General features: G+C 42.1%; 1 protein-coding gene and 1 long non-coding RNA gene across 2 annotated transcripts in view; both read left to right on the top strand.

Moving 5' to 3' along the window:
* Window positions 1-4,163: 4,163 nt before the first annotated feature.
* On the top strand, window positions 4,164-4,782 carry LOC146861394 (uncharacterized). Its single transcript, XR_014978960.1, has 4 exons — window positions 4,164-4,294; window positions 4,415-4,477; window positions 4,574-4,625; window positions 4,731-4,782. It is a non-coding gene; the product is annotated as an uncharacterized LOC146861394 (long non-coding RNA).
* Window positions 4,783-10,876: 6,094 nt separating this feature from the next.
* LOC146861395 (uncharacterized) overlaps window positions 10,877-25,056 on the top strand; it is a 63,378-nt gene continuing 49,198 nt past the window's right edge. Inside the window, exons 1-2 of the mRNA XM_085645700.1 lie at window positions 10,877-11,010; window positions 18,240-18,430. Of these exons, the coding sequence (XP_085501826.1) occupies window positions 18,405-18,430 (26 nt within the window). The 5' untranslated portion in view covers window positions 10,877-11,010; window positions 18,240-18,404. The remainder of the gene's footprint in view (window positions 11,011-18,239; window positions 18,431-25,056) is intronic.

A 25,056-nucleotide genomic window follows, 5' to 3' on the forward strand; every position in this document is an offset into this window, starting at 1 on the left:
TCAATGGGCGGTCAAAAGTTAATTTTCTGACTGTTGAGTGAATGGGTGCACCACCATCAAAAAGATGAAGGTTCACCAAGTCATAATTGAGTGGACAGACTGAGGGTTTGCTGGACAAGGTACCCGGTCACGTTTGTGACCTGATTTAAAGTGACTCCCCATATGGTTATGTGCTGTATTGTACATGGCGAGGGGTACTGTGATTTTTGTGATCATGGCCCTTTAGGGGTCAAATGTCATGTCGCCAAAGGTATTTCTACTAGCTTTATGTATATTTGTGAAGTTGTTCAATAGTTTTAAGTAGTGGGTGTGTAATTATTATGTGACCTCGAATGGAGCCCATATACCTCTCTTAAGTAAGCCTTGGAAGTCTGTGGTTTGCCACCATGAGAGACGTAAGCACTACAATAGAGTGTTTGGTTCCCACTGAAAAGGTGAATGTGGACCCTTCACTTGTGCAGGCAACACAAGTAATGGCCCCTTTTCTTACACCCTCCATCCATCTTCCATCAGGGTGTGGTGCTCTCTGTGCCTTCAGAGGCAGGGCCTTTGTGTTTAACAAACAAACTCCCAAAGAAGACATTTGCTTATGAAAAAGAAATTTGTAATGCCCCCCACACCATAAAAAAAACCTCCCACGGTCTGGGGGTCATTTTATTCTGTTTGTGACAGCCAGATGTTTTCCCCTGGTTGTGATAGACTTACAACAAAAGGGCATTCCCTCTAAATAAATAGGTAGGTCTGATGTCCTTAGACTGGCAGCCCCTACTCCATTGGTCTGTCAAGAGTAAGCTTTCTGACAGTGGAGCAAGTGGTTGCTCCTCCGTCAGAAAGATGATGGTGCACCAGAGTCATAACTGAGTGGTAAGAGTGAGGGTTTGGTAGACAAGGTGCCCCGTCACGTTTGTGACAGATAACTCTGTAAACAAAACTCTAAATCAGGCCTAAGGAAGAAGCATGTCGCGCTTTGGGTCAAAACTGTGGAACAGCCTCAACCCTCAACTGTGCACTTGAGTCTGTTGAGAAGCTCTTAAAACAAACTTTTCAACTGTAATAATCCAGAAAACTGTGCATGAAAACAATCCTTGACTTAAAATTTCTGATTGTCAGCTCTCCTTTTTTTCCTATGTCTCTCTCCTTCCTTTCCATCATCTACATACATGCCTCTGCTCTCTGAGTACAGGCTGCTATAAGTCACATGCATCTTTGCTTTAATACCTATTATTGTATCTCTTCAAATTGCCTACACCTTATTTAAAAAATCACAACCTCTCCTTTAAATGTCATACCCACTGCAACCTAACAATACCTAATCTCCTGTAGCTCGTCTATTAATACCGCCAACCAAAGCATTCAATTCCCTTACTCCCCTCTCCCAATTGAAATCAGACCCAATTTCCTACTCATGTAATCTACCACATAGAAACCGCAGTACAAGCATGGAATGGTTAATGTGGAGTGCAAGACTAATCTCAATAAGCAACAATAACTACAAAAAACACTAAACCTGGGACCAGTGGCGTAAGAGGAGGGTGGGTGGTCTGCCCCGCCTGCAAGAGTTTTGGGGGCAGTGACCCCTCCCCAGCTTGTACCTGCCGTCTCGGGCGGCAATCGCCAGCACTCCCTCCCCCGCTCCTCAATGCTCCTGCCCGGGCGGTCTAAGGTCTAGCTATGCCACTGGCTGGGACCTAGAGAAGCATGCTGCCCAGCTTAAAGCACCGAAAACAACAGTCTTGGGTCTTGGCTTAATGGCAGCAAGGCCTAGCCTAATAATAGCAAATACCAAAAAATGTGCCAGTGCTGCACTTAACTTACAACATCATCTTTTACTGCGTGTATTGATTGAAACTATACCACTGATGACTACTTTTTCAGTCAGATTTAATCAACAGCAAATCCTTAAATTACATTAAATTTTTCTTTACAACAATTATTCCATAACCCTGATACCACATCTCATAGTAATGTCCGCATTGTTTTTTTAACATGAATTTTCTTTTGAACTTTTTAGACATCTCCTAGCATTGTACAACAGTATTAGCATACACATCACTAACTTTCTATACACTCATACCCACTCACACCCATTCATATCATTTGTCACAATAAAACAAACTAAGTGATATTGCATACATAAACAAAAAAGACCATCGACATAGACAGTATTATGTATTTTTTGAGAACTTTGATCTTTGTTTTTAAGTTTTCACTAATAGATTGGCCTCAAATTATAAGGTCTACGCGTTTCGAATCCCTTTTCTTCCTGGGACCCTCGTCAGGACCAGTATTCACTGAAAGAAACAAACAAAACTTTGTTTACCCAATGACCTGCCTCTCTCTGCCTCAAAACTCTGCCATTGCTTTCGTCGCTTACCTGCAGTTTAAATGCAGTCAGAAAACTCCAAGAGTATTAGGCGTATTAAGCGTCCAACCTCTGCCTAAAAGCATACAATGAAGAACCAGTTTAACACCCACTCTAATTATGTCACTCGTCATTATTACTGTCGGCCTGTTTGGTCACAATATTAGTAATTTATTCTTACTTGAGGTGTCAGCTGGTGGAAAGGACTCAAGTAATTCGTTGCGTGCAACAATCTGTGGAGTGAATGAATGTTTCAATTTAGCGCAATTGTGTTATCGAATAAACAATAAAAATGGAAATGAAAAATGGCAATGGTTACTGTGCGCTACCTTTTAATGGATCTTGGTCCATGGACCGGGGTGGCTTCGGTGTTGCCAATTGCACTCGTAGCACTGTGAAGCGAAGGAGACACGCGTAAGGAATTCCTTCTCCAAAATAGCGTATCAAGCGGCATGTCATACTATCTGGCGCCTATTTGTTCCGCTTCTTTCTTTTGGCGGTAGATTAAAAAAACTTCTGATTGTCAAATTTTTTGTTTTCGGCATGGCGGCTCGCACAATCTGGTTTGCAATACTTTTATCTTTTTTAAAAGCAAATAGTGGGCCAAAAAGGCAATCAAAAGAGCATGGTAGACTCCTCGTGAAGTACTATTAGAGAGAAAAAACAAAATCAAAACAGACAGGATTGTCTGTGTATCCACTTTTGGTCCTACATCAAATTAGCTAAAGAAGACAATCAACCAAAATTGTCATTTAGTAAAAAATCTGGATCCATCGCTCAAAGAAGTCCCACTTTTTGCTTTTAAAAAAGATAAAAGTATTGCAAACCAGATTGTGCGAGCCGCCATGCCGAAAACAAAAAATTTGACAATCAGAAGTTTTTTTAATCTACCGCCAATACAAGGACATCACAAATGTGGCACATGCGTTTGTTGCGAGTCAACCATCGAAGGAGATCTCTTTTCGTATAATGGTATCCATTGGAAACATGATACGTTTTCCAACTGTAAATCCAAGTTTGTGGTGTATGGTATACTGTGCCCGTGCAATAAGTTATACATCAGCAAGACAAACCAGGAAATCAGACACAAAATACAACAACATAAATCAAGAATTCGAAAGCAGGTCCAAAATGCGCCTTTGGTTAACCATTGGTCTTCGAACAACCACACTGAAAGAGATTTAAGATGGACTACCATTTCGAAAGTAGAACAAGATGCCAGAGGAGGAGATCTGGATTCGAAATTATTGAAACGCGAAGTAATGCTGATTATCAAATTTAACACATCAGTAGATGGTTTAAACGAATTATCAGAAATATATAACCTTTAAGCACTACTAGTGCAACTTAGAGCTACAAGAGAGGCACAAATGGAAACTTTAAGCATTATAGATTGCGCGTGGGAATGTCCATTCTATAACGGTACAAATAAAAAGAAAAACCTGTGAAAGGGCTTGAAGCGAGTGAGTGAGATACACACAGAATTCGGGAACAACTCCATCTAAGAATTATAATATCAGACAGCATAGATGGCAAAGCCAGTATCATGCCTTTTTATTATAGATAGTTAAAATGTTGACTAAAGCCGTCCTTTATGCACAAGGAGCCACCTATAAAATCGGGTCAACGTTTGGGACCAGCCGTCTAACTTGAGAGGCAGAGCATTGGTTAACACAACCCCAGCCTGCTGGAATATGACAACATCCAACTAATAAAGTTTTTCAGACAATCCAATTGTGCTTTTTTCCAGGATACGGCAAAGAAAACTACAAGCCAGTGTGAATGAACTACATTTCCAAGAAGCACCACGTGGTCCCGTTAGACATACGTCACGCGTCAAGTTTAAGCCGGAAAAGATTCACGGCATCAGAAAGAAGCAGAGCAGCTGATCGTTAGCCCGCCACAGACACGTTGGACGCTCGTGACTCAAAGGTAAGATGATATTCTTCCCTTGAAAGAAGCGGAACAAATAGGCGCCAGATAGTATGACATGCCGCTTGATACGCTATTTTGGAGAAAGAATTCCTTACGTGTGTCTCCTTCGCTTCACAGTGCTACGAGTGCAATTGGCAACACCGAAGCCACCCCGGTCCATGGACCAAGATCCATTAAAAGGTAGCGCGCAGTAACCATTGCCATTTTTCATTTCCATTTTTATCGTTTATTCGATAACACAATTGCGCTAAATTGAAACATTCATTCACTCCACAGATTGTTGCACGCAACGAATTACTTGAGTCCTTTCCACCAGCTGACACCTCAAGTAAGAATAAATGACTAATATTGTGACCAAACAAGCCGACAGTAATAATGACGAGTGACATAATTAGAGTGGGTTTTAAACCGGTTCTTCATTGTATGCTTTTAGGCAGAGGTTGGACGCTTAATACGCCTAATACTCTTGGAGTTTTCTGACTGCATTTAAACTGCAGGTAAGCGACGAAAGCAATGGCAGAGTTTTGAGGCAGAGAGAGGCAGGTCATTGGGTAAACAAAGTTTTGTTTGTTTCTTTCAGTGAATACTGGTCCTGACGAGGGTCCCAGGAAGAAAAGGGATTCGAAACGTGTAGACCTTATAATTTGAGGCCAATCTATTAGTGAAAACTTAAAAACAAAGATCAAAGTTCTCAAAAAATACATAATACTGTCTATGTTGATGGTCTTTTTTGTTTATGTATGCAATATCACTTAGTTTGTTTTATTGTGACAAAGGATATGAATGGGTGTGAGTGGGTATGAGTGTATAGAAAGTTAGTGATGTGTATGCTAATACTGTTGTACAATGCTAGAAGGTGTCTAAAAAGTTCAAAAGAAAATTCATGTTCAAAATACAATGCGGACATTACTATGAGATGTGGTATCAGGGTTATGGAATATTTGTTGTAAAGAAAAATTTAAAGTAATTTAAGGATTTGCTGTTGATTAAATCTGACTGAAAAAGTAGTCATCAGTGGTATTGTTTCAATCAATACACGCAGTAAAAGATGATGTTGTAAGTTAAGTGCAGCATTTGCAGCTTAATGCACAGCAATGCCTTCTTAGGGGTCGGTAAGTGCTATATAATGCAATCAAAATACAATATATATTCCACACTAAAACGAAAACCATGACAGTCAGCAGTTTGATAGTTGATTGTAGTTCATACAGACTGCCTAATAATTCCCTTTACTGCTTGACCTGCTTACACATAATACAAAACTGCTAAGGGTCATATCCATAACAGAGTAGTGTACTAGTCCACCGCAATAAACCACCCCTTGCCATCTAAACAGGCGTGGACTAACTAAAGAGATCTGCCATATGCCGCTGGGCAATGGAGGACTCTAATTTAGTACACCACTGCAGATCCCGACTAGCTACATACTATTGCCACTTCTTGGCATCTCACAAGGACAATCAGATTTCCGATGATATTACTAAGGTCTATCGCTCCACCATTTCTCCCTTTTATCCTATGTCTGCTCAGGACCATAAACATTAAACAAAATATTTCACAATGGACAACAGTGCAGTGACCAGCTAAGTGGACTATGAATATAAGAAATACCAAAATGGAACTTGCAGAGCTACTCAAAGTTGCCATCTTACTGAAACCTATAAACTGCACACCTGTCTCTCATGCTTCTTCCTAACACATTGCTAAGTGCTGCGTTCCATAACACGATAACTGCACCTCGGTGGGCCTTACACGCAGGGCCGGTTCTAGAGTTTGCGGGGCTATGGGTAGAATAGGAACATGCAAGGCCCCTCTAAGATGTGACATCAACTGAACAGCAATTTCCTGACATTGTTGAAGCAGCTTTGCAAGAAACTACTTACCTAGTGTGGGCATCACTAAAATAGCTAAAATCTAACTAATACCAAAAGGGAGTCACCCTTCCTAAGTAGAGAGAGAAAGAAGGGAAATAAGAGGTACTCTCGTCGTGTGCTACTCTAATTGTGGGGGGCACTGTGTCCTCATCTTGATGCCCTTACACACCCCGAAGGGTTGAATGACGTTACAACGCATTCCGTTGCAAAGCATGCCTTTACCACGCATGCGTTACAACGCGAATGCAATTACTGCGCATAACCTTTACCACGAAAATGCCTTTACCACGCATATTTGTACAACGATTTTCGTTGTAAATCTATGCATGTTAATGGCATTTTTTTGGTAAAGGTTATCTCCGATCCCTGCCCCAATTCTATAAACTGCTCCAGAATACCACCCACAAACCCTTTTATCAAATACCCCTCCCCTTAACCCTAATAATTTACCCCATCTCTTCACAACCTCCTCATCCATTACATTTTTATTTTTAAAAACGAAAAGCCCCCTTACCTCTCCTCGACCTCTCCTCTTCAATCTCTTCCATTTTGACGTTGCACGTCGTAAAGAGGAAGCAGAAGTGTCTTTCCGTTTCCTCTAACGACGCCGAATGCCTCCACATTGCGACGTTTCCCCCCCCCGAAGGATGTCATGCTTCATCATTGGGCTTTTGCTCCTCGTCAGGCCGGCGCTGCAATGCCCTACGGGTCCCACGAAGAGTCTCTTTTTCGTAAGTCCTAGAAGGTGTATTAAATAATGGCTGGAGGGAGAGTGATTAATTTTTATTAAGGTGATCCCTCTGTCATTATGAAAACAAAGTGTATGGTGCTACTTTAAGGGGTATTATGTCCCTTGGTAGCTGAGTAACTATATGTCCCTAGTGGGCATATGCTCTGGACAACATGTTTTGCGCTTTAGTGGTCTCAGGGGGAGATCCAGGACGCTTCGTCAGGACTGAGTAAGAAAGTTGTATCTACAGTGGCCCGAAATTTCGGTGCCCCCGGATAAACGAAGGGAGTAGAACTTCAGAAATGACAAGAGTCAAGAAGCAAAGATAAAGTTTGACATTAGGGTATCTATACCAATAGACGTTTTGCTAAGGTCTGGGTTCTCCATTGAAGGGTTAGGTGCTTGTAGTTTGTAGCGTGATCATTACTGGTAACGGTCGCGTTATATATACGTGAGTTAAAGGTGCTGTGGTCATTCTAAAAATTGTTAAAAGGGAAGTTATAGCTAAGTGACAGACAGACAGACATATAAGATCAATGATTAGTGCTGAGAGAATGGTGTCAGGGTTGTTCTCTGTATCAGTATTTTTATTTGTAAACATGCCCCGGTCTTATCAAGTAGAAATTAATCGTATAAATAAAATCAAAATTCAAAAGTGAAAAGGGTCTATTATCCAGTAAGCTCGTGAACCTTTTAAATCTAGGTAATTATTACCGTCGGGCCCCACCCTTGATGGAAAACCTCGAGACGCTGTGTTTATAAGCACAAATACATAGATAATATATCTCACCCCTTAGTAGGTAGGGTAAGATCACATGAGATCAGTGAGGGTCACTTGAGAGCTGTGATGAAAAAGAAGACAGAAAACCCATGTGACATTTTGGAGGGCTTCCTAAGGCTCTAAGGTATAACCCACAGCTAGTTTTACAAATGAAGGGAGGGGATGCAGCTATGTGTAGGATCTGTCCTGGACCGATCTTACATCTTAGTTACTCACGGTTCTCTCTGTGCATCTGGGCTGTGTCACCTGTGTGCCTCTAGCTGTCTCCTCCCAGTGGAGAAGTGAAAGCCCTGTCTCCTTTTATAGAAGTAGCCTGCTTCCTGGTGGGGCATTAATTGTTTAATCACTGGATTGATTGGCAAGTTTTTGTTGTTACTATGGGTGCCATCTTAGAGTGGTATACTCTATGTTAAGCTCGTATGAGGAATATTCTCGGGGTGTTGGATATTTGTGCGCTCATTGTTTTTATGTGTCGCTGGCATGGTGATATTTATCAAAGGGAGGCGATGCATGTATTGTGCATAAAGTTAAATGTATATTTTATTTTATTTTAGTGAGGCCCGCATGGGTAATGTCTCGGTCGCCATCTTGGAGTGGGTTCTTTCGATAGATGTTGGTAAGTAAAGTATCCCTGGTGGACTAATGAATAGCAATAAAAGGTTACTGCATTTATTGGTGTTAAATGCAGCACATCAGTGTCCTCTTTGTCAGTTTTTACAGTTGGTGCATCATTTTGCGGTGGGTGGTGCATCTTGGATATTTTCATAGTGTTTTTTGAGAGGTGTGCTAACATAGTCATCACTATAGTGTTTATGAATGTTGCACTCGTGAGGTCGATGTCAAGAGTTTGGTTTCTATAGTACCTCAATCCAAGGTATTTCATCGTTAAGACCCTAGGCGTTCGTTTGGAGGCGATGGACCCATCTTTGCTCTTTTTGGAAAAGGGTCTTTGTTGTCCAAAGAGGATTGGACTCAATGACGATCCAATTGACTTGGTCTGGTGTATGTCCCTTTTCAAAGTAGTGCCTGCTCATTTTGGTGGTGTTCCTACTGCACCGGATGTTGCTCCAGTGCTCATTCACCCTTGTTTTTACAGCACTGGAGGTCATCCCTATGTATAGTAGGTTACAAGGACATTTCACCATGTAGAGGCAATTTTATGTATTGCAATTGGTGTGTCTCTTTTGTGTCCACTCTTGGTTCTTCAATTGGAGTGTTTTGGTATGTGCTGTGAGCGGGCAGACATTACAAGTTCCACATTGATAGTGTCCCGCGACCGTTAGCAGTAATGATCACGCTACAAACTACAAGCACCTGGCCCTCCAATGGAGAACCCAGACCTTATAAAAACTTCCGTTGGTATAGATACCCTAATGTCAAACTTTATCTTTGTTTCTTGACTCTTGTCGTTTCAGAAGTTCTACTCCCTTTGTTTATCCAGGTGCACCGAATATTTCGGGTCACTGTGGATACAATTTTCTTACTCGGTCCTGACGAAGCGCCCTGGATCTCCCCCTGAGACCACTTAAGCGTGAAACATGTTGACAAGAACAAATGCCCACTAGGGACATATAGTTGCTCAGCTACCAAGGGACATAATACCCCTTAAAGTAGCACCATACACTTTGTTTTAATAATGAGAGGGATCACCTTAATAAAAATTATTTACTCTCCCTCCAGCCATTTTTTAATACACCTTCTAGGACTTTACTGCCACTTACACCCCCGCACCCATACTGCTTCATCAAAAGATCTCCGAAAAAGAGACCCTTCAGGGTCCCGCAGGGCATTGCAGCACCGGCCCGACGAGGAGCAAAAGCCCAATGATGAAGCATGACATCCTTCGGGGTGTGTGAGCGCATCAAGATGAGGACACAGTGCCCCCCACAATTGAAGTAGCACATGACGGGCGTACCTCTTACTTCTCTTCTTTCTCTACTTAGGAACGCTGACTCCCTTTTGGTATAAGTTTAACTTCGGGAGCACGGGTCACTGGACCTTTCGAATAGCTCCTAGAGTCCCCCTCTTTTGATAAAACCTGGAGGCTCTACACAAAAGATACATGCTACATCGGGTGAGGGCCTGCAGGAGCCACAGCCAACAGCAGAAGGCACAGGCTCTAAAATATAAGAAGAGGCAACAGCACAAATATCATCAACAGAGGGAGTGGCTAATATATTGGCAGGCCGAAGCAACAAAGGCTGGAACATGTTCTGCAAATGACAATGAGCCAGCTGGCTTTATGAACACAGTCAGAATAACTCTGTGCACACCAACCTTAAGGCTGTAGCAGTCTTTTGGGTTGTGCACCAACGGCCAAGCCGGCCCAAGCAAGGAGCCCAGTTTATCCACAGTAATAAAACAAACGTCTCACTCAGTGGCCCGGCCATAGGCCTGCCAGCCAGGCAACTGTGGTTTCCCTGCCTTTCCTACCTGAATTTTGCCCTTTCTTTGGGCCTCATAAGATGTTTTTAGGTATTGGCGGACTATTAGTCACAGAACAAATGTTTAGCACTTCATTCCATAACCACCTACTCTAAATCAGTTCCTTTTAAAAGACACAGGTAGACTGGATGAGGCCCTTTAGTTATACGCGGGATCGAGGCCCTGGGCAGCTGCCCACACTGCCCATGCCTAATGCCGTCCCTGCTCACACAGAACATGGAAATACTTCTCAAACAGGATCAAAAGATCCTATATGAATGGTTGCAATACAATATAATACATCTGACAGCGTTAAGTACAGTGGCATGCCAGATCTAGGTGCACCCTGGACCTCTCGCCTGAAGTTTAGGGGATGTGCAGCACTTTCTAAAGCTCCCAGATAAATAAAAGTAATACATTTTTATCATGATCGATATTCATATACTATTGCATAATAACACACCATCTGCAGTCAATGCCACATCATGCTTGCAATTACTACACATTTAAAACAGATGCGGCCGTTGATTGCCCTCTGGCGCCACCTTCTGGCTCTTAGCAGTATCGGCTGGGCGCTTTTTTTGTTGTTTCCAAAGGGATTTTTAAACTTTCGAAAAGCTACATTTCTTTAAAAATGTTTGTTTTTTGTGAGTCTGACCAGAGCGAATATAGATAAAATCGAATTTGTATGTATCTTTCAAAGATTTTAAGCGTCTGGCGCTTGCAGTCCGGGGAGCAGCCGCCATGTCAGTTCCATGAACTGGAAGTAATATAAATGTTTTTTCAGTTCGAAGAACAGAAACCGAAACAAAGACGGAAATTGGGAGAAAGAGGGCACTTTGACAATGACGTTTCAGAGCGACGACGTATTCCTGTGCGAGGGATATACGAGTGTGTTCAAACGGTAAGTAATTTTACCGAATTCCAGTTGTGCAAACATTACCCCCGTTCGCTTTTCTGTGCTCAGATCTCAGACGAGCCCTTTCTCTTCTTCGTTTGCTGATTAACCCCCCCCCCCCTACACTCCCTTCTATTCCAGAACTTTTAAGCTTCCCAGATCCATTATTTCAGTACAAGTCTTAAGCTTTACGTTTTTGTTTCTTGCAGTTTTCATTTTATAATCGGATAAACGGGATTACATGTCCCAAAATAAATGTAAAGCAAAAAACCTGGTCTGGATGAGTGACTCTGGCATGGACTTGAAAAACTTGAGGGTTCTGTTGCTTATATCTCCCGTAGCAGTCCCCAGTGCAGTGCATGTTATGTTCTAGGCATTTGAATAATAACTTTCAAAGCTCACGGGTTTCCAATTTCCTAGTCCGTGTTTTTTTACTAATTGCATTTTGAGATTTGTTGTCCAGGCACCTCTATTATAAAATCATGACTCAACTTCGAGTCACTGATGTAAAGAAAATTCCTGACTGAATGAGCTACTGACACACTCCTACCCGGAAGGGCTCTGCATAGAGAGCTTTTAGTATGCCATTGCAGTGCTTTTTGCAGTGCTGTGATGATTTTCCCAGCCGCTCTGATGCTACTGTCACAGATTAGTTGAGCTTATAAAGATGTGCTACACCTAGTGTGAAAGTGTATATTTCTATGTAAGTGAATGTGTCAACTTCGATGAGTAGTGAGTAAACATTTTTCAGGGTTTGATGGATAATACTTAGGGCCACTGGAATTATGCGGCAGGCGAGGGCCAAATTCTGTGGCAGGGTTGAAGAGACTGTGCGGCAGGAAAATGCACATTTTTTGGCATAATGCAGTACATTTTGTGATGGTATTACTTGAACCCTTTGAGCTAAAAATAAACTTGGTTTCTTAAAATCTTAAGGTTATTTGGCAGATGGTGGATTATGTGTAAAATGCAACAAATCTATAAAAATCCGAAAAAAGCAGCTACAGGACAATCGCATAATTCCAGTGGCCCTGATAATACTGGAGGGTTCTACCAAATCCCTTCCCTATTCTGCCAAAATTACTTGTAATGCCTGGCAGAAAGAAACAGAGATACAAAGAGAAAGGGCAGGAGATGTGCCTGCTTGTGTTGCCAAAAGAGCCACTTAAATGCGTAGTGTGGCCTTGTGGTGTATATATATTACGTCAGTAAACTTTGAGACGTTCCGCATTGGAATATTTTACTGCCGACTCTACATCCACCACCCTCCCAATTTTTTGTTGTTGTAAAAAGGCACCCTTTTCAAATATAAACATTTTAACCTAAACAAAGGGCCCGATTTATATGTTGGCGGTATGTATACTCCATTGCAATGGCGCCAAAGTATACATACTGCCAATATGAAGGTTTGCTCAGTTGATTTAAATGCAGGTGGATCTTCGGTATGGCCCCGGCATAGACTACTCTGTTTCTGCCATGGCCAAAGTTTTCATACTGCCCTGGGGAGGAAGAGCCGTCTGAGAAATAGCTACATGTCCGCCTTCCCAAATTAGATGGGTGGACATGTAGTCACTTTTTACTGTTCCTTACTGCCATGTAAAACATATCAATAAGGAACAATTAAACAATTCTAATGCTCCCCCTGCCATGTAAGAAGTCTCCCATGGTGAGGGGAGCATTACTTTCTTACTTTTCAAAAAGAAAATCCAGTTTCGGGCTTTTCTTTTTGAAAAAAATGATATTGTTTGCTACTGGGCTGCGTCCTTCCGATGCAGCCCTGTAACAAACAGCCAAATGCATCGACAGTAACTGCTGCGACAGCTGTTCCTGCCAGTGCCTTTATAAATGACCACCTGCTTGGCGGTCATTAATAAATTTAGGTGGGTGGCCTCTCCACCGTGGAGACAGAGTAATTTACGCCATTCCCATGGCAGACCCACGGTCCATCCGTCTTAAAATAAATCGGATTCAAAGTTTCTGAAATTAGAACCTGATACTCCTGCTCTTACCATACGATTCTGGCCCAGTCGCTTTTTAGCCCTGTGTGTCAGATTGAAAATATGCAGAATATTGTTATCTAAAAAACATCCGGGTTCCTTGTAACCTGACACTGCATAACATATCGCACTATACACAGCACTTTATGCTTGAGGTGCTTCTGCTTCCATAAAAAGTTTCTTGTTAAAATATTGCTGACAATCGGCCCAATCCATGCAGGATACATTTAACCAGTCCTCACTTTGCGCGCTGGGATTTTTGAGCCCATATCGGAAATGATAGCAGCCATGCCACATGTCTTTGAATGCAGCATGCTCTTAGCTAGGAAGAAAGGGCTCCTCCACAGTCCTAACCCTCGATCAGGTTTCCATCTCTCCTACGGTGGGCACCTCGCTCCAAGTCATCACGGACATTGTGTTATCAGGACTGGACTTTTCGCTAACAAATCAGTGCACTCAGGTATATTCATTTAATTAAGTAAATGGCAAACCAAGTCTATGTGGATTTAGCTTCAAAGGTGGGGTGGGAACCCCTGGAGCTCAGTTGAAACGAAGGTGGACTAAGGTTGTTTTTTTCTTCTATTCTGTGTCTGTTACCTTTTTCTCTGTGATGTTGGAGCATATTTCCACTCATGCAGCAATGCCTCCATTTTATCCTTGTGTGTACTTGCTCACCCCCTCCTATCCCTGCTGCACAATTCAAGTGGTGTCCAGTGTTCAGGACCCCTCAGTTTTGCAAGGCCCTAATGCCAAGGTCAACTTATCGTCTATCTTGAGATATAATGACTCCTCTTTTCTTGACAAGGTGCTTCATCTATCCTTCGAAGAAAAGTTTCTTCTCTTCGGGTCAGAGGAAGTGGTGTCCAGTGTCATTTAGAATTTTGCAATTATTAACAGTCTCTAGCCAGACAAGGAGCCTATATTAAATATGAACAAAAGAACGGTACGGCTGACCAATGTTGAGCACATCAAATCCAAAATCAATATACAAATTCTTGGTAGGTGCAAGAACACGTCCAGAGCAAGCCGTACTTATGCTCTACTGGAAACCAGATATACAAACTTTTTTGCAAAAGGACGGTGCACCAAAGAAAAGTCTTTTCAAATACTCCAATTGTTGTTCTTTTATTCTTAGTCAACTTTTTAGAGATATCAGACTCAGCCAACGCGTTTCGTTCTTTACGAACCTCGTCAGGGCATGAATTATATTTTAGAAACGACCTCCAGGAATTTCAAAGGATGGTCAACTTCCAATTGGCATGATTGTTCAAAAGAAATGTCATGTGACCTCTCCAAGTAGCTGATAGGTGTATATACAGATAAGATCCTGTGTACACCGCCGGTTAGTTCAATTAGAGATCGGACTCTCAGTTAGTCCATAGGTAACGTAAGTGAAAATAATTCAACACTGTTGTTGTATATTTAAGACCAATGTGTGGGCTCCATTTTCTTAGCAACGGGTGCTCCCTCGAATATGCGGCGAGATTCGAGGGAGCACCCATTGCTAAGAAAATGGAGCCCACACATTGGTCTTAAATATACAACAACAGTGTTGAATTATTTTCACTTACGTTACCCATGGACTAACTGAGAGTCCGATCTCTAATTGAACTAACCGGTGGTGTACACAGGATCTTATCTGTATATACACCTATCAGCTACTTGGAGAGGTCACATGACATTTCTTTTGAACAATCATGCCAATTGGAAGTTGACCATCCTTTGAAATTCCTGGAGGTCGTTTCTAAAATATAATTCATGCCCTGACGAAGTTCGTAAAGAACGAAACGCGTTGGCTGAGTCTGATATCTCTAAAAAGTTGACTAAGAATAGAAGAACAACAATTGGAGTATTTGAAAAGACTTTTCTTTGGTGCACCGTCCTTTTGCAAAAAAGGAGCCTATATTAAGACTTGCTATAGGCTAAAAAAGTACATACGGATATTCAGTGAACACAATATTATGGTATACTCAAGCTAACTGCCCCTCAATGCCTGGCAGACAGTATCTGAACTCTGCTATAAACATTTTTGGTTTGAACTCCTTTTGGGACCTGAGTATACCTTACACTGCCATAAAATAACTGATCAGTGGCATCACAAGTAGGCTGACGGTAGTGGAAGATAAGGCAACACTGTCCTAAATAGCTCCTGCCTGGAAAGTGTTACAGAATTCCAAGCTCCTAAAATCTCAGCCCTACTTTGATTCCGGTTACTCACTGTTCCTAAAACCGAAGGTTATGCTTTTTCGCTTTGGACACTTACCAGCCTTACCGCACTTGGTTAAGGGGCCTACAAACAAAGCTGCTGTCCTCTGTGTGGAGCTTGCAAGGAGGATATGGTACATTTGGTTTGCATATGTCAAGCCCTATGAATGAAAAGAGCTCTTGAGGGCATCTGTTTTAGCAAGGGGAATTTGTACTTGCCGCCAAGCTATTCTTTTTTTAAAAAATATTATGTTTATTAACATGTCCAATATAACACAAAGTAGTTTTGGCACTGATCATCATGAGAAACACATAGATAACACGTATATGGTCCATTGACATACAGTATATCCGGTAGATGACATTCTTGTCATTTTTAGTCTCTTGTTGCGCCCCTATTCATGCACCTACACTTGAATTACATACTATAGTACATCCCTTTTTTTATGATCAATTCAATCACTTACTTCCGAGCCTGGATCCTCCCTCGGGAGCTCACATATATTCCCACGGTAGGTATTCCACCCTCCCCATATCAGAGACCATTTTTTGGGGCACCCTCTGTGAATGTATACAGTCTTTTCCACTATCATCACATTATCCATTGCTTCACTCCACTGAGGAAGGGTGGGAGTCTGGCGGGACCCCCACTGCTGCGCTATACTTCTCTTCGCCAACATCATGCCCAGTGTTACCCATGTTTGCGTCATGCGAGTTAGATCAGTCTGTTCCCATACGTTAAGGAGATATCTTTTTGGGTCCGGGAGAATCGTAATTTTTGTAACCTGTGAGAGGGTCCGCATAACTGCCTTCCAATAACGGACGATTGCTGGACATAGCCAAAGGGTGTGAAAGAGAGTCCCCTCTTCCCCACACTGCCTAAGACAAAGTGGTGAATCTGTCTGGTGCAGTTTATATAGTAATGTTCGGGTGTAATATGTACGGTGTAGGATTTTTAGTTGTATCAACTTTAGTTTTGAGGGTATCGCTACTGTCTTAGGGGATGAGAGTGCGTCCTGCCAGTCTGTGTCGTCTAGTTCTCCTATCTCTGCTTCCCATTTGGCTTTAAGGGCGGTTAGGTGGTCCGTCTGGTTGTTTATTATTTTCCGGTATGTTAGTGATATAGCTTTTTTATTGAGATGCTCTATATTTGATTGTCATTTTACTAAATAGTTATTAGGATATGAATGAAAATGAAATACATTTTTAACTGTATTGAATTTTATATACTGCTGCCTTGCACTTTGTTCTGTTTTTTGTGTGCAATGAGTTTAATTAATCTTGCACAATAAACCATTCATGCAGTCCATGCTTTCAGTATCAGGATCCAATACAACTTCCACCAAAAAGATTGACTGATGCTGCGTTCCGAAATAATCATTCAAGCAATATTGTCAGCCGCCTTATCTCACACAGTTGCCGGGTGATTATCAGTTGTGTATGATGCATTCAGTCAGTATAGGGTATTTACCTAAAAGTTTTGTTTCCTTCTGGGGGTTGTACTTTTGTCTATAATACTAAAAATCATAACACGGACACTGCTGTAGGCTAAGTTGTCAGAAGCGGGTGGAGGTGTCACACGACTAAGGCTATTGCACAATATAGGGCAACCTAATATCCCAGGGGTATCTCTCTAATTATAGTAATTCCTCAAAAGGGAAATTCCTCTTTTTCTGTAATCTTTCATGAGCTAGGCCACTTGGCACACATGTTCAATAGACTTTTTTGGGATTTTTAATAAATGCACTGCACATAAAGCTCTTTTAAGCTCTCCATATAATACAGTGCCCCATGTTAGTTCCTCGTTGATAGTGGGGAGGTGTCCTAATTAGGACAATTATGGTGCAGTCAGTGCACATGAGAGCTTTCCCGAAGAACAGGTGCTTTTTTGTGCTTTGATGGTAAGTGGGAGTGATCTTATGTGGAAGGCCAGATCAGAGAATGTCGTTCCTCTCAAACCTGGGAGCATATTTCCAAAGAAATGACACCACTGCAAGCAATTTTGCAGCGCTGTGCTGCATCATTTAAAAAACAAGAATATGGCGCACCACTGTGTTTTCCCTAGTGCCAGCGCAAAAAAAGGTGCTAGTGCCAACTCAGACACCCTTGTGCCATGGTGCAAGGATGCCTGCATTACAGGGATGATGGTTTATGTACAGGAAAGCATGTCTTCCTGCACATAAACAATTATTAAAGGTGATTTGCTCCTTCTATGTGTGCTGCAGAATGCAGCACACACGAAAGAGCAAAAAACGAGGAGAAATACAAGTATTTCTCCTCGTTGCGCCACTCTTAACGCCCTCTTTTTAGTGGCAACTGTTTTTGGCACTGCCTCAAATTGACACATCCTTGTAAATCTGGGGCAGTGTCTAAAAGGAATGGGTGTTGTGGTGGAACACGCATAGCAACGCCCATTGCACAATCCCATCATGCAAAGTGATGCGCCCACTGTTACTTTCAGCCATTTCCGATTTATTTGCCTACCCATGCCCAGAATGGGAAAGATGACTCTACAAGTCATGACATACTCATTGCTGTTGGCTAAAAATCCAGAACTGGCTAAATGCCTTTTTCATGACATGGGGTGAGATGGCATGTATGTAGATGGTGGGCGCTTACAACAGAAACAACTCTTACATGGCCCTTGTCTCTGGTAGAAATTACAGTTGACCAGTTAGTTATAAAGGGTTTTTATGGGGTCCAATAAGAAGTTGGTCAGTATTTTGACATTATGGTTTTGGTGCTTAAAGGTGTCTGTACGTTTTCTGTTGCTATTTATTTCAAACTAATAAAACCAGCGTTTTTGTACTGGAAACATGTAGTTCAGTGGCCAGAAATAAATAAGCTGCATCTCTATCCAGTGCAAGAAAGGCAGCAGTACAACTGACATTTCTACCAAGGTTTTCTACTATAAACAACTTTCTAAAGTCCCACTTCCCCATTCATCATGCTTACAAGATATTTTGATGTTGGTGAACCTAGCCAAGATGTATGTTATGCCTCAGTCGAATAACTATCATTCTTTCTTTTCAGCAACATTTATATTGACTTATTCTATTGATGAGAAATCTACTAAGGTAGAAACTCTACAAAGCAGATCAGCAAATGAAATCCAGATGGAATGTGAAGAGGGATCAATGATCTGGGATAACACAACCTGTAAACCAGCAAGGACGCGGTCATATCGCCAGCACAGAGATGGACATAGTAGTGCTCCCTTCTGGGTGAGTAGTAAGCACTGTTGGAGTCGCAATGTTTTTCCCCTGTGAACGTTTGGACATTTTCCTTAAAACTGTGCAATCTTCACAAAGTCAGTAACGTTTTTAAAAACTGTAAGGAAGAATATTCAGTGAAATTACAGTAGCAGAAATAAATATCTGGCAGGATGGTTTCTACAGGAAGTGTCTTTGTTGTATGGATTTCTATTTATCTGCTTTATGCACAAAACATTCTGAATAGTATGAAGGTATAATACGGCAAAGGAGAGGGAATGCCATCGATGAAACATCATCCCGCTAATTGGCGAAGTAGCATTTTTGTCTGCTATCTGAAAGGCCAAGTGAGGATTATTCTTGACTAATTTTCAGTGGTATATATTTAGAGCAATGGGGTAACCCAGTATCCCTCACCTGGGCATATACATAGTACAAGAGGCAAATGGTTCTGTCGGGTCTGACAATTTCTTTGCAACATGAATAATTCACTGAAAGGTACGTAATTAAATCAAAACGATGAATGTATCGAATTCACAAGGATATTTTACTTCATATTTGCAAAACATTAAGTAAGGTAAAGAATTACCATAACAGGAAAGCTGTCTGATAATTCTAATTAAAAGAACAACGCAAGTGGGTGTGGTTGTGGTGACTTGGTGAATAGAGTGACAATGTGACTAAAAATGTGTATTATACAACAAATACTGTACACGGATATTTTCAACACAGATTGAAAAACAAAGTCCAATATTCACATAAAAAAATGGAGATCACCCTAGATTGCTAAATTAATTAGATACTTGTGTGCTAGGGGACCTATGACATGGACAAAAGGACCGTCGACGTTTCGACCCTGACAGACTGTATGAATTAATGATGTCAACAAGGGTCTTCTTCAGAACAAACAAGTGAGGTGGACAGCCAGTATTGATAAGCTCCTTGTGATGTAAGTGAATCAACGTCACAAGACTTTGGAGGCGAGGGGTCAGGAGTGTGATCCAACTGGGACCTGTTCGAGATAAATCAAGGACTGGTGATATCCTAGCTGCTTTTAGGTCTTAGTCCAATAGGCGGTAGTGTAGCGCGCTGGAAAGAGGAATATTCTTCCTGGGAGAGGCTTTGGACGCGATGGACCTACCAGGCGCCGAGAAGAATCTGAGATGCATGGTAGCTTGCCTGTGCAGTCTAGCGGCAAATGGTCCAAGCGGAGGCCTTGGACGCAAAAGTCGTACCATGCACCGTGAGTATTCCAGGCTGAATAGTCGGTCGCGAGTGCGGTCTGACGGCAATAGTCCGTGGAATGAACTATTGCCGTCAAACCGCACTCGCGAGCGACTATTCAGCCCTGAATACTCACGGTGCCCGGTACGACATCTGCATCCAAGGCCTCCGCTTCTTTAAACCTTCCACTTTTAAAAATCCTTCAGATTTCTTCCTTGGTGTTCCCGTCCTGGCGGCAGATGCCAAGCTGGTACCTTAAAAACCTGAGATGTGTGTCTGCCCACTCCTTCAATCTCCTCAACTGTAGTGTTTCTGAAAATCGGCTGCCCCCAACTGACCAGTCAGCTTCCTACCCACCCATTCTATGCTGCCACATCTGCCATGGGGGCAGACAAGGAGTTCCCATCACTCAGTCTGTTGCAGTACCACATGTCCTCCAAGATTAGTTGAGGAGAAAATGGCCGGAAAATAGGTTTTGCTGATTTGTTGTAGATGTAATGAATCGCTATTTCATGGCAATAAAAGGGAGAGGCGTAACTGATGACTCATTTACTCTACAATGAGACATAGTGGCAAAAAAGGCCCAGTGTGTCTAATAGGTTAATAATTACTCTAGATCATCCTGAATACATTTCTTTATTATATTTTATTTTTATGTTATTTAGCGATGTAATGATAATTATAATAATTGTTTTTATCATCATTATTATTACTATGGTTTTTATTATTGTTATTAACAAGAATACAAATGTTATCTTTAGCCATTCTTGCTGGGTGTTGCAATAGGGGCATTATCCTTTCGGTGGTTGTCTCCACTGTTTTACATGGTAGATCAAAGTTTACCACATGACAGAACAGCAGGAAGAATTCTTCATGAACCTCTGCCATGGAGGCTAGTGGGAAATGGACGTTCAGCAAAAACGATTGTAAATATATAGAGCCTGTACTAAGAATATTACAACGCAATATCTGCATATTGGAACTCAGAGTTATTTTGCCTGAGGATCTGCTCATATTCTAATAATTCCTCCTCCTCTTTCCCATGTCCTCTGGGCTGTTGCAGCTCTTGCTCTCTTCTTCAGGAAATTAAGCAGCTACTCATTGAGTTTTTCAGAAAAAGGCACGTGGTAGTGGTGAAAGGTAACAATGACGTGCTCATTTTAGGGAAATGTAAATTGTCAATAAAATAGGGTGTTCTGGAGATTAGATACATTGCTTTCAGTGTTTATCAAATATGCAATATCTAACTGCATAGGCATGACAGCTATTTATCCTATATTTACATTGCCTATTTTGCTTGTTGACTTGGCAGTTATAGCTATTCTTTTTCTAGCAGTGACTGCTCAGGTTCCTCAATGTGTAGTAGTGAGGCCATCACCCTCTCTCTCTCTGTGCATACACTTTTGCAGGGAGATAGTACAGATCTTTTAAATAAAGGGAATTTCGTATGTTTGCACACGTGATTTTTATTCAGTGTGATTTTGCCTGTTGAGCAATAAAAGTGGAGTTGGGAGGTGATATGAGATTGAGTACCCCAAGTGGAATTTTATGTATGTGCCGGGGCGGCTCCTCCGCTGTGGCGGAAGAGCATCGCTCCACTGCTGAAACGCTGCAGGCAGAAGAAAATGACAATAAAACAATGTTTCTGTCATTTTATTTTTTACATCCAATCTGCGAGTCTAGGGCAGGGTGGCGCCATGTCGCGTCAGCAGCAGGGGGGGAGTGGTGGTAGGCACTGAAAGTTTGCATGTCGGTTTGGCCGTCCAACCATGGCCGGCCAAACCGATCTTTGCTCTTGGATATCTTCAGGCTATTCTTTGGAGCTATCCCCAGTGCTCCCTGTTGGAGCGTGAGACTGGCCCGCTCCATTCAATCCCGGCCCTCCTCTTATGCTGGTAGTAATAGCATGAGCGCAGCGTTGGGATTGCATGGGGAGTCTGGGAGCATGTGCTCCTGGGTATTGGAGTACCGGGAGCAGAGGAGCAGTGAGGCGCAGGAGCAGAAGATCGTGGCGGACAGCAGCGAAAGGTAAGTGTATTTTTTTTCTTCTTCTTCTTTTTTTTCCACGCTGCCCTCCCCACGTCGGATTGGCAGCAGCCGCCACTTGTATGTGCATTATACATTATGAATATTGCACCCATCTACACATTGAGGCACATTCATCTTCAGGTTGTGTACATTATCATTCTCTTAAAGGATGGTAAGGTGTGACTCTAGACTCTGGGCCTGATTTAGAGTTTGGCAGATGAGATTCACCAGATATTCCGTCCACAGTATTACAATTGCATTGTATCCTATGGCACTTGTGATACGGCAGATGGGTATCGCATCCACTGGACTCTAAATGCGGCCCTCTGAATCAGTCCAGGTTGGCTAGAGCCGGGGGCGGCCCGGAGGAGGGGGATGAGAACCCCCCCTCCCCCCCCCCCCCCCCCATCACCATATTCTTGTTGGTGTGCAAAGTGTCCGCTATACTTTCTACAGCTTTACTTTCCTTCCTAAAAATAAACATTTTGAAATGAAGGCAGGCCTAAAGGGAGGTGCAGGCAGCAAACCTCTCAAAGCCCCGTCATTCACATAGGCCCTTGTTTATATTATAAAGAGGATTTATGTTTGAGACAGAAAGCAAAGTGCAGCAACACATGAAGCAGGAGCATGTGTAACACGTTTCCTGATCCTACTGTGACCACTGGTCGCAGGAAAGAATCGCTAACTGTGCCATCACATAAACTGCCAGAAAACTGCATCTTAGAAACAAGCGTTGACAAAGCCTTTAGCCTTCCTGCACAGCATCTCTGATGTTATGTACTATGGCAAAATATATTTTTTAAAGCATTTGACGCTTCAAGCCACATTTCATAGGTGCAAGCGTGCGCCTACAAAATGACGCACCTGTGATTTAGTTAAAGAAAAAAAATTGTAGTTACCGATTTGTTTGGATCGGTAACTAAAATAAATATGTGATAGTGTTTTTAGAGTGGGTGGGATGAGCAAAGCGGGTGGGGGGAAGGAGGCAACACTGGGGACCAGAAGCAACATGGGGGGCACGGGTGGTGGGAGGAAACATGTGGCATGGGGGGTAGGGCACAGCTGTGCAGAAAGCAGAGAGGGGCGAGCAGACAGTCAAGCGAGCAATATAGAGCTGGCGGGAAGAAGCACATGGGTGAGAAAGCAACGCAGAGGTAGCGGCGGAGAACCATGCACACAAGAGAGGAACACTGATCTTTGTGGGGACTGGTCAAGTGTACAAGGGAGACAGCTGGAAAACGTGCTCTGAAGAACCACCCCCCCCCCCTCCAAAAAAAAGTAGTGCGTGAAAAACGTAGAATAGAAGGACACAACTAATGTGTCCATGCTCGATTGAAAGGAAAACACAATAAGAGGAAGAAAATCCAACATACACTATCAAATAAGTTTCAAGCAAATGAGAGTGACAATAAATCCAACCAATGAGCGGTCCCTAAGTCCACTGTAAGTTTACAATGTATTGCAACAGACAGCACTGTCTAGTAGGCAAGACCTAAACAAAAAAAACACAGCATGAGCAAATAATGTGTAACAAGGCTGCAACTTGGTGGGAAGGAGGAGGCTGACCGTATCGGGATTAGTTTACCTTGGTTTCTTTTTACCTCTATTGTTACTTCAAGCCATAACATGACCTTGTGGCATGGCACAGTGTATCATAACAAAGTGTTCTATGTGAGGGTCCGGTGAATATTGGGTTAGAATATGTGGTAAGAGTAAGTTAGGGTGAGTGTTAAGGTTAGGGTAAGGAGCGACCTGTGTGTGTGTGTGTATGTATATGTGTGTGTGTGTGTATATATATATATTCACTTAAAAAACCATAGGTTTCACACATGTTATAGTTAGCTGGACATTTCACTCGTACAAAACCAATGAAATTCCCCCGTTATAGTTAGTGCAGGCAACTATAACTCACGCGACCGCAATCCACTGCTGATGACGTCAGATATCACATCACTGTATTTACCCATTTATTCTTCCATTTACCTTTAGCTATACATATATTACAAATATTTATTTTACAGAAAGACACATATGTCATCAGTGATGTAATATCTGACGTCATCAGCAGTGGATTGCGGTCGCGTGAGTTATAGTTGCCTGCACTAACTATAATGGGGGAATTTCATTGGTTTTGTACGAGTGAAATGTCCAGCTAACTATAACATGTGTGAAACCTATGGTTTTTTAAGTGAATTTGCAAGGTTTTTTTAAATGCTAATTGCTAACTATAACGTGTGTGAAACCTATGGTTTTTTCAGTGAATTTCAAAGGTTTTTTAAATGCTAATTTATGTATGTATTTTTTAAAATTTTTTATGGGATTTTCACCGTGCGCGCACCGTGCGCGAACCTCGCGATTTTTTGGTAAAAAATGTAAATGATTTTTTTTCACCCTTCGGGGTCCTTCAGGGACCCTCTGACAAAGGCTAGGGGGTCAGAAACTCTCTACCCAGCCCCCTTTTCACGTTCTTCTATGTTTTTTTTTGTTTTTAGGGTTTTTCACCGTGCGCGCACCCCGCAATTTAAAAAAAAAATAATAATAATCTTTTTTTGGCCCTTGGGGGTCCTTCAGGGACCCCCTGACAAAGGCTAGGGGGTCAGAAACTGTCCACCCTGCCCCCTTTTCACGTTCTCCACCTTTGTTTTTCACTGCCTCAGACTGCGAGAGACAAAATAGCGGCCAACACTTCCTGATTTCGACCGATTCGAATGTTTACTGACATCTAACAACCAATCAGAATTTCGCTCGCGCACGGCACCGTGCGCGCGTATAGATATTTATATGGTTTTAAATGCTATTTTCTCAGGAAATATTGAACAGATTTACACCAGACCTGCAAAAGGCACTTCCCTGACCTGAGGACTACCTCTCTGCCAAATTTCAAGTAATTCTGTTCAGCCGTTCGGGCTGTACCTTCGACTAAAGGTCCTATGCAAAAATGCATTGGAAAAACGCGTTTTGGGACCCCCCTTTTTTCTCGGCCCCCGCTTGACGAATCACCCTGAGACTTTCAGGGTAGGAGCTGAGCGGAGCGCCCCATCGGTTTTGAAAATTTCGCGAGGATTCGTCAACCGGCGCCAAAGTTATTCAAAATAGAATGTTGAGGTTTCCTATGGAAAAAAAAATCCTAACTATAACTATCTACTGGCGACCGCCAGTAGATAATAAATAAATATATATATATATATATATATATATTCACTGAAAAAACCATAGGTTTCACACATGTTATAGTTAGCTGGACATTTTACTGATAAAAAACCAATGAAATTCCCCCGTTATAGTTACTGTAGGCAACTATAACTCACGCGACCGTAATCCTCTGCTGATGCTAATACTGTATTTAGACACTTATTTGCCCATGTCTTCTTCCATTAAATTTTAGC

This window comes from Triturus cristatus, chromosome 3_1 (assembly GCF_964204655.1).
Source record: "Triturus cristatus chromosome 3_1, aTriCri1.1, whole genome shotgun sequence".
NCBI lineage: Eukaryota > Metazoa > Chordata > Amphibia > Caudata > Salamandridae > Triturus > Triturus cristatus.